The 10,340-nt window shown below is 51.6% G+C and overlaps 1 protein-coding gene across 4 annotated transcripts in view; it reads left to right on the forward strand.

The window, feature by feature from the left end:
* CTCFL (CCCTC-binding factor like) overlaps window positions 1–9,721 on the forward strand; it is a 29,554-nt gene extending 19,833 nt beyond the window's left edge. For 3 of the 4 annotated variants that reach the window (XM_032350246.1, XM_032350249.1, XM_032350247.1), the window contains 2 exons: window positions 3,189–3,309; window positions 8,201–9,721. In XM_032350246.1, the coding sequence (XP_032206137.1) occupies window positions 3,189–3,309; window positions 8,201–8,310 (231 nt within the window). In that variant the 3' untranslated portion in view covers window positions 8,311–9,721. The remainder of the gene's footprint in view (window positions 1–3,188; window positions 3,310–8,200) is intronic. The other variant, XM_032350248.1, reaches the window with a different exon arrangement.
* The last annotated feature ends 619 nt before the right edge of the window (window positions 9,722–10,340 follow it).

Here is a 10,340-nt window from a genome sequence, read left to right on the forward strand (position 1 = left end):
AATTCACATCTGATACAGGAGGGAGATCCAGAATGCACAAAGAACTCTTAAAACACAACCCTAAGGGGCGCCTGAGTGGCTCAGTGGGTTAAAGCCTCTGCCTTCGGCTCAGGTCATGATCCCAGGGTCCTGGGATCGAGCCCTTCAGGCTCTCTGCTCAGTGGGGAGCCTGCTTCCTCCTCTCTCCGCCTGCCTCTCTGCCTACTTATGATCTCTGTCTGTCAAATAGATAAATAAAATCTTAAAAAAAAACACACACACACACACACAACCCTAAGAAAACACACAACCCAATTAAAAAATGGGCAAGTACTTTTACAGACGCTTCACCAAAGGTGTATGGGTGTGAAGTAAGTGCATGAGACATGCTCCACGTCATATACCATTCGGAAATGCACATAAAACAAGACCCCATCACACACCTATTAAAAATGGCCCACATCCAGAGCGCTGAGGACACCAGCCACTGGCCCGGACAGGGAGCAGCAGGTGTGCGTGGGCCTTGCCGGTGGGTGTGCAAAACGGTGCAGTCGTTTTGGAAGACAGTTTGGTGCAGCACTGTTGGAAGACAGTTTGGTGATTTCTTCTAAATTTAACGAACTCTTACCATACCGTGCAGCAGTCACACTCCTGTTCACCCAAAGGAGTAGAAAACTTACATCCACATAAAAACCTGTTCCCGGATGTCTATAGCTGCTTTATTCATAATCACCCAAAGCTGGAAGCCACGAGGATGTTCATCTGCAGGTGAGTGGATAAACGGGTCCATCCAGACAATGGAAGAGTATTCGGGGCTGCAAAGAAATGGGCCACCAAACCTTGCAGACATGGAGAAACCTTAAACGCTTACTACTAAGGGAAAAGGGCTCGCACTCTACGGTTCCAACTGTAGAGCATTCTGGAAAAGGCAGAACAATGGACACAGTAACAAGACGGTGGTTTCCATGGATTGGGAGGAAGGGATGAGCCGGTGGAACACGGGGGAGTCTGAGGGCAGCACAGCTAATCTGTGGGTGCAGAATGATGGACACGGTCGTCGGACATCTTCCGCACCCACGGAACGAATGACACCGAGCGTGAACCCCGGTGTAAACCGCGGGCTTTGGGCGACTTTGATGTGTGCACGTAGGTTCATCGGTTGTAACAAAAGTACCCCCCATTCTGGTGGGGGCGCGGATCGTGGGGGAGGCTGTGCGTGTGTGGGGGCAGGGAGCATAAGGGAAATCTTACTATGTCTCCCTCTCCGTTACGCTCTGAACCTAAAACTGCCCTAAAATATGAGGTCTTTAAAAATAGATATGTACATATCTGGATACTTGAATCCAATTTAATTTTTAGCAAGTACATCGTCCACCAGCTGCCACTCCTCATCACGCAGCGGTTTCCACACCAGAATATGTCATAGGGCTGTGGGCGTCCTTCCGCCCCAGGGAGGAACCCAGCTCTGGACTCCAAATGGCAGGTCCCTCCTCTCTTGAGTGGCAGTCCTCTGACACAGCTGTCTGTCCTATCACTCTGCCCCGGGTCCTAAATAACCTCGTTGCCCTCTCGGTTTATTTAATATCTTAGCGAATTACCTTGTAGGGGCTGGGTGTGGTTCGGGTTGTTCATTACTCCAAAGCCGACATCCAGAGCCACCAGCCACGAGGTTCGTGAATTGGGAGGGAGACTGTGTGTTTGTGGACACAGCACGGGCTTTGCTGGGGAAGAGGACACGGCAATCGTCATATCCTCCAAAGAATCCTTGGTCCCAGAAGGCTTCGTTTGTGCAGAATCAGCATCTAAGTCAGGGACTGGCAAAGTTTCTCCTGTAGGGGCCAGGAAGTAATGTGTTCAGCTTCGCAAACCGGTTTCTGACCCAGCTACCACTGTAACAGAAAAACATCCACAGGCGGACAATTCATAAATGAATAGACATGGCAGTGTTCCAGAAAATTTTATATATATATATATATATATATATATATATATATATATATATACCTTTTATTTATTTAAGAGCAAGAGAGAGAGAGAGAGCAGAAGTGGGGGGAGCAGCAGAGGCAAAGGGAGAAGCAGGCTCCCCGCTGAGCAGGGAGCCCGATTCGGAACTTGATCCCAGGACCCCGGGATCATGACCTGAGCCAAAAGCGACACTTAACGCACTGAGCCACCCAGGCACCCCCAGAAAACTTGTTTTTCAAAAATAGTTGGCCGACTGGATTTGACCCTTGGGCCATCATCTCCTAACCCCAAATGGAAGACATTTCAATAACCCGCACCAACCCTCTCCTCTTGCACATGAGTCCTTCCCCTTCTACCCATAAAATCCAGGACAGTCTGGCAGAGCACCACACTGAAGCCGGGGTGGAGGGGGGAGTTAAGTGGGAGGTGTTATTTCACTGGCCAGTGGACTGCCCTGTCACCAGGATCTCACTTCCCGTGTGAACTTCCCAAACAGTGATTTTTAGCTTACGTCATTGTGGGTGTTCCTGAGTGAGAATGCACCGTTCATAGTCTTGACCGGGAAACCTGTGACTTCCCTCTTGATTCTGAGTGTCGTGTGTACATTCAGTAACTCCACGCACGGTAGGTCGGGAGAGAGCCTGGCGGGGCAGTGCTACTCACATGGGGTGTGATGGATTTTCTCAAAACTGACAGTCTGTTCAGTTTCTGGTTCCACATCAAGCCTCGCTTGGGAGGGTAGACAGATTCCAGAAGAATAAATGTCTTCTCATGGACTCCTATATATATTTATAAATATACAGATTTTATAAATATATATATATATATTAAATAAGCTCACTTTTGGCTAGACCTAAACACAGCAGAGGGCTCCCCTTTTTTAAAAGCCACCTTTTTTGTACAAGAATAGACCAGGCATTGGGCACCTGGTGGCTCAGTCAGTTGAGCTTCCTACTCTTGATTTTGGCTTAGGTCGTGATCCCAGGGTCGTGGGATCGAGTCCTGTGTCGTGTCCGCTTGTCCCTCTCTCTCTCCACTCCTCTCCCCACTCGCACGCACTTGCTCGCTCTCTCAATTTAGAGTAAATAAGTATCAAGGAAGGAAGGAAGGAAGGATGAATGAATGAATATACCCGGCGCACGTTTCCCTGCTTTCCAATGGCTGGGACTTTACCCGTGGGATTCTAAATGGCATTCTGTCCGTGCTGCTGACCCGCTGTGTGCCCCGTGTCATTCCTCCAACAGAGTAACATGCAGAGACACTCGGCGAAGTGTGGCGCGGGGCCAGGAAAGCCGGCTGCCTCGGGGAAAGTGAGAAGAAGCAAGAGAAAGCTGGCCGTCCGAAAAGAAGCAGTCCAGGAAGACGGTAACTCATTTTCAACAACCTCGGTTCTAATCTGAGTGATTTTCTTGGGATCACGGCCTGGGCGCTGAGTGTTACCGTGCAGGGGACGCACCAGTGTGTGCTGAGCCCACTCTGTGGCCTCCCCCACCACCTCAGGCAGGTTTTGAGATCCGTTTTGCACCCCTCCCGGCTAGGGGTGGGAGTGGTCCCTGGCCCAGTGGGCGCAGTGGCTCCTGCACCTGTTTGAGCTGCAGAGCGCCCCCTGGTGGACTCCACACACCCGTCACGGGGGCTCCTGGCGGGACTGGCTCACGAGGCGGAAGGCTGCCCCCTCTTAAGCCAGCAGGCTGTTGCCTGAACCTGGCTGGTGCCTGTAAAGGTCCTGGGGCTGCTGTGGTGGTGACCACAAACTGAGTGGCTTTAGAGCAACAGAGGCTCACTCTCTCTTCGCTCTGGGGCCTGGAAGTCCTAACTCAAGGTGTCAGAAGAGCTTGTGCTCCCTCTGAAGGTTCTGGGGAGATGCTCTCCTGCCTCTTCCTGCTGGTGGCTCCAGGCTTCTCTTGGCTTGTGGACACCTCCCTCAAGCCTTCCTCCCTCTGTCTCTCCTCTTCTTCCCGAGGACGCTTGTCCCTGGAGATAGTGCCTGAAAAATCTGAGATGATCTCATCTTGAGACCCTTAACCTAATTAGATCATCACAGACCTTTGTTTCACATGAGCTTACGGTCACAGGTTTGGGGAGTTAGGATGTGGACCTCTGTCCTTTGGGGCCACTGTGGGCATCACAGTCTTTATCGCTGGCCTCAGGGGAGCAGACGTGGGTTCCCAGGTTAGAGCAAAAAGGGCCTGTGTCCCGTCTTCCCTGTGAAAGGGTCTGTTCCACGAGGGGACAGACCTAACTCTTACGGACGCAATCTCTTACGTTCTCCATTCCTGTCCTACGAGAGTCTTTGAACTGAAGGGCATGACCGGAAACCACACGGCCATATGGCGAAAACGAGCAGAACACGACATCCTCGTTCTTAAATCCCCTATGTCTGGATCCCAGCCCCAGTCCTTGACGTGAATGCTCCTCTGGGTACCAGACAGCCTGTTCCTTGCTTCTGAGCTGCCAGATAAAATCAGGGCTGCCCAGCTAACTTTGAATTTCGGATGAGCAACGGATACTTGTTTAGGGTGAGTATATCTCATGGGGTATCTGAGATCTGCTCACACTGACCAGTCCCCGTGCTTGGCAGGCGGGTGGTCGGACTGGAGTTCTTCCGGACGGGGCACTACGAGCTGTTCAGACCTTCCCCCACATTCCCGCGTCTTGCCCCCCGGGACGGAGCTGGGACCCGAGTTCCGGCCGTCCTCCCGCAGCTCCCCGGCTTCTCCGTCCGCAGGCACAGGCTTGCAGGGTCCACTCGGAAGAGAGATGAGCGCGCCAGGACAGATATAAAAATGACGGAGCCAGCCTGGACCAGATTTGTCTTTTCCCTGACGATGTCCTAAAACACCACTTTCCATGGTTTTCCGGAGGAATCTCTCCCACCCCCACACCACCCCCGCCCCCCTCTGAGGTCTGAGCCCCCATGGGGACTCTGCCTGCCACCCGCCTCCCTGTTCTACCTCCTCGTGTCCCCTCCCCCTCCCGCCAGCCTGTCGCTCGCACCCAGCCTGCCCCCACCTGCCCGTCTTGAGCACACTCAGGTGTCCTAAGGAAAAATGAACCCCCGCACGACGCCCACCCTCCCTGGCCCACGAAACTCCCATCACGTTCACGGTGGGCTCACTCCTGCGCCTCCCGGGCCCCTGCATCTGCACCTCACACCACAGAGGTCCCCCGAGGTTCCCTGTTACCACATCCCACTGGCCTCTCCCTGCTCCGCAGCCAGGGCACGGCTGACGGGTCACCCTCTTCTTGACCCAGTCCCCGCCTGCTTGCTCCACGTGCCTTCGTCCTCCTGGTGTGTTCCCGCTCCGCCAGCCACCTCCACCTCTCTCCTCCTCCTACCCACCCCTGCTCCTACCTCGCCTCGCGTCCACAGCTGCATCACCGCCACACCTCTGTCACTTCCGCACCTGCGCCCATGTCCACACCTGCGCCCGTGTCCGCACCTGCACCCGTGTCCGCACCTGCGCCCGTGTCCGCACCTGCGCCCCCTCCCCCACCTGCGTGTACAACCCTCACCCTCTCCCGCAGCAAGTCCCTGGTGATCTGGAACGGCAGCCCCTGTGCAGCCTCCCCAGGCCGGGAGCAAATATTCCGTTGCCTGGCGAGCATCCCCTCTCTGTGGTCTCCAACGGGGTCACTGTCCCTCACACCCTCAGCCTCGCTCTCTCCTGCCACCCTGCTCTGTGCTGGTGTTTGAGGCCACGACACACTGGCAGCGCCCTCGCCCACTTCTCAAGGCCACAGACGTGGGACCGGGTCCACCCTGTCTCCCCAAGATGTCCGGGACCCCATCTCAGGGACTCTCCCCTCTGTCCCCGCTACCCATCATCGACCACCTCAACCCCTTCCCTGTGCACTCAGCGTTCTGAAGACCGGGACTCTGGGCCTGGCTCGCCACTCCCACCGTCTAGGCCCCCAACCAAACTGTTCCCCCAATTCCAGCCAGGCCAGACTCCCCCTTTCTTTTGCCTGGAATTCCTGCTGACTCCCCCCATGGATCCCCAAGATCTCACCTTTGGATCCCAGAGATCTCGGTTCTGACCCCCACCAGGTCAGCCCCACCCCACGTACAGCCCAGGACTGTGCCCCTGCTTTGCACATCCCCACCTGGTACTCAGTGACACGTCTGTCTGATTGTTTACCAAGCGCCAGCTCTCACCTGCGCCGAGCTCCCCTAAGGCAGCTTGGCCCATGAGCCCACACCAGGCCTGGCATTGGCAGGACTCATTCATTCCCACTTAACCAAACAGGCAAATACCGAACCCAGCCCTTTATCGGAGAAGAGAAACAGGTGAGACCCAACTCAAATCTTTGGACCACTTTAAAGAGATCCAGGGACCAGGTTACTGGGATTCACACTCTTTGTTGGACTCCAGATTGCCCATATAAATGTGTGACTTCTTGGCTAGACACCTGCTGGCTCTCTTGACACCTAAATGCAGTATTTTCTTTGGATCATCTATTCAAGCCTCTAAAAGCCTTTGGCCAACTTCTCTCTTCACCAGAAGATCAAATAATTGGAGACAGAAGGGTCTTTGAAAATGTCACCCTTGGTTGGTGACCTGCTGGCCGTGAAGCACAGTTCAAGTGCACCTGCTTCCACGCTGGCCGTGGCCTTTGTGGCTGGGTGGCAGCACCTTGCCTGTGTCAACGCTGAGCTTCCTGGACGCTGACCCTGAACTAAATGAGAACAAAATCAGAGGGATGAGAAGTGGGTCCGCACCCACAGCCTCTCCCGATGGGCCTTTTGCTGGCGTTGGAAACCGGAGCATCGCCCAGACCTGGTTGTGAAGGGCACGCAGAGCACTGCCCGCCCTGGACGCTCGCCTTCCAGAAGGGCAGAAATGGGAAGGCCCTCATAGGTTTAAAAAGGGACAGTGATAAAAATGGGCATATTAAAACATGTCTCGTATTTTGGATGGTCAGCTCCTTAAGCAAAGGATGAATGGAAACATGTGACCTGGTTTATAGTAGCAAAAAGTACTTGATTTGCATTCCGGGGGGTTTTAACCTGTTTTATCTGGATGGTGGTCTGGCTTCTACTTTGCCGTGCTGGTGGGTCAGCTGTAGGTCACCCGGCCTTTCGGGGTAGGTCTCTACAAGTCCAAGTTCCTTTGCGTACGCAAGAACCGGTCTGAGTGCTCTCCCCCCGCGCCCCCACCCCGCCCCAGAATGCTTCAGGAAACCACAAGCAAACCCACCTTCAGACAACCTTGAACCAACAGGTGAAGAAGCCCTGGTGAGCGCGGGTTCTGTGTCGGCCCTTCTCGTGGGCAGCCAGTGACGTTCCCTGGGTTTTCTCGGGGAGTCATTTGGGAAATGGGTAGAGGGACAACTATAATCCGATTTACAGCCATCTAGTTTTAAGTTTCAAAGTTGTGCCAACAAGAATCTGCTGGAGGATGGGAGGGAATGGTTACGGATCCCGGCGTGGCCCGCGGTGGGGGCCCAGCACCATGTGTGACCCCGAGCCGACTCTGGGGGTTCGCCGGGAGCAGGGACAAACGCCCCGTGAGCAGCGGGCTTTTCTCGTTCCGGTGGCATCATCCCCTGAGCTCCGAAACAAGACAGGTGAGCGGCTCGGCCACTGCAGAGCTCTGTGGGACCTGCATTCAGCAGAGAGCCCTGGTTCTCACGGGGCTCTCTGCTGAATGCAGCTCCCACAGAGCTCTTTGCACTTCCCAGCAAACATGCGGCAGTGCCTGGAAACGTTCTTGGTTGTCACGAGTGAGGAGGAACATTCTGGCATCCAGTGGGCAGAGACCAGGGCTGCTCCAAACACTGCATAACACATGGGACAGCCTCCAGCGGAGAATCATCCAAACTTAAAAGCATAGAGGGCCGAGGTTTAGAACCCCTGGAGCTCACAGGTGCCGTCCAAATATTTATACAAATGTCTTGTAAATGGGAAAAAAAATCATTGTCTAAAATGTTTGCTATGGGGGGCCTGAGTGGCTCAGTGGGTTAAAGCCTCTGCCTTCAGCTCAGGTCATGATCTCAGGGTCCTGGGATCAAGCCCCGCATCGGGCTCTCTGCTCAGCAGGGAGCCTGCTTCCACCTCTCTCTCTCTGCCTGCCTCTCTGCCTACTTGTGATCTCTCTCACATAAATTAAAAACTTTAAAAAAAAAAACTATAAAAAATAAAAAATAAAATGTTTGCTATGTTAAACATTGAGGGATTATTTCCAAAAGGTACGGGCACTGATTTCTTGTCTTTATTTTAAATTTTCCCAAACTCTGTGCCTTTTCCCCCAAGAAGTTGCCGCTAAGAAGGTGTCCCCTGTGAGGCTGGAGCAGTGCCCAGGAGAGGTGGTTCCTGTGCCCTACGGAGGCGTCGCGCCTGAAGGAGTGACCTGTGACGGCTGAGCCGCGGAGACTGAGAGTTCCTGTTTGCAGCGGTTACCTGCTCAACGAGTTAGAAGTTCGTAGAGTCTTCTTTGAAACAACTAAGTTCACGACACTGGAGGGTCTCGATTTTTCCAAAGTTTGGGGTTAGTGCCAAGAATTGTTTGCCTTTCTTTCTTTCTTTTTTTTTTTTTTTTGTCCTGGATAGTTCAAAAAGCAATACTGGTCTTTTATAAGAGGCCCATATCTTGACTTGGAGGATAAAACCTCAAACCTATGAATTCATTCACTTGATATTGGCAGGGTGGCCTGCCATGAGTGGGCAGTGGTCTGGGGGGGACCTGGTTATTTCAGCTGTCAATACAGACTGTTTAGTCCTCCAGCCAACAGCCAAAGCTAAGATACCTTATGTTAAATTGCACACACCCTTTCTATTTCTACTATGATTTTTTAAACCCTTTTAAAACTAATTTTATATCATTTTTGAATACAGATGAATTTTCCATAAAAATTTAAAGTTACCGTAATATTCTTAATTAGTTCTAAATTCAGAAAAAAAAAAAGATCTTAATATTGTGGGGGGAAAAAGCTGAGTAGGAGATGAAAACGTTTCCATTAGACTAGATGGTGATGCGTAATTATTTTACTTTGGTTTCTATGAGCAAGGTTTACTTTTAGAGTTTATAGTCTTCCTAAATTATGTTTTCTGGCAGGTATGAAATTTCCCTAGTGACATTCCGATGTCACCTACTAGGATAGAGTTCATCACCCTCTTCTTTTACTAAAACTACTTTGTTGATGCTTTTTTATGTAAGTGGCAGAGTGAAAAGAAACACAATGAAATGTTACTGATAATGAAATGTTTACTCGTGAAGAAATTGTACTTAGCTTGTCATGCCCTATAATTGGTATTTCTCCTTTGCCAGTTGGAGAGACTTTTCTCAGCTCTGAGCAGCATGCAAAATGCCTCGAGTACTTAAAATTAACTAGCGCGCATCTTTATAATGATATATTTTTTCCATCCTTTTCTTCTTAGCAAAGCAGTTGTTTGTTCTGAACGTCTCTCCCCCTAGTTTAAAATCATCCATAGGTCCCCAATTCTGGTTTTTTGCCTTTACTGAGATGTTATTGGCAAATAAAGTTGTGAGACAGTAAACACGTGCGTCAGGATGATTTGCTACACAGGTGCATTGTGTAAGGACACCTCCCCCATCCGGTTAACTAAACTCAAATTCTTAAAATGCTGATCTGCTGATCTTCAAAGTCCAGCAGCCCCGTGTAAAGCGAACACGTAGAGGCCCTGCCGGCTGGAAGGGCATTGTATTCTTTTCATCAGAGCCAATTAACTGAGTTCACATAATGAGGCTTAAATTCTATAGTTTATTGTATGCTATTGTGACTGTTGGACTTTTTGTAACACCGTCTTTGTTGTTTGAAGCTGTTTTGCATAACTCAATAAAATGAAATGACTTAAATTGCTGTCTTTGTTTTCTGTGAATGATGGGTCTAAAAAATGTCCCCTTTGCCTGGTCAGGAGGTGGAGAATTTGGAGCCTTGCGCACTGTGGGTGGGACTGGAAAGTGATGCAGCCACTGCGGAGAGCAGCGGGGGTCGTCAAAAAATTAAAAATCGAAATTACCATCTGAGCCGGCAATCTGGTTATGTACCCATAAGAACTGAAAGCAGGGTCTCAGGGGGAGACTTGTACCCCCGTGGGCTCAGCAGAATAACCCACAATGCAGAACGACAGCCGGAAGGTGGAAACAACCCGGATGTCCATCTGTGGACGAGCAGATAAATAAAATGTGAGCTATCCACACCGGAGAACATAATTCAGCCTTAAAAAGGAAGGAAACTCTGGCCCCGGCTACAACAGGGATGAACCTTAAGGATGCGATGTGCAGTGAGATCAGCCAGACGCCAAGGGCAGATGCCGCATGATTCCGCTCCCGCGCAGGCATCAGCATCATCGAATTCATCGTGACAGAAAGTTGCACGGCGGTTCCGGGGGGCCGGAGCGAGGGAACCGGGAGGCCGCGTGTCACGGGGAT

Source organism: Mustela erminea, chromosome 7, assembly GCF_009829155.1.
Source record: "Mustela erminea isolate mMusErm1 chromosome 7, mMusErm1.Pri, whole genome shotgun sequence".
Lineage (NCBI taxonomy): Eukaryota > Metazoa > Chordata > Mammalia > Carnivora > Mustelidae > Mustela > Mustela erminea.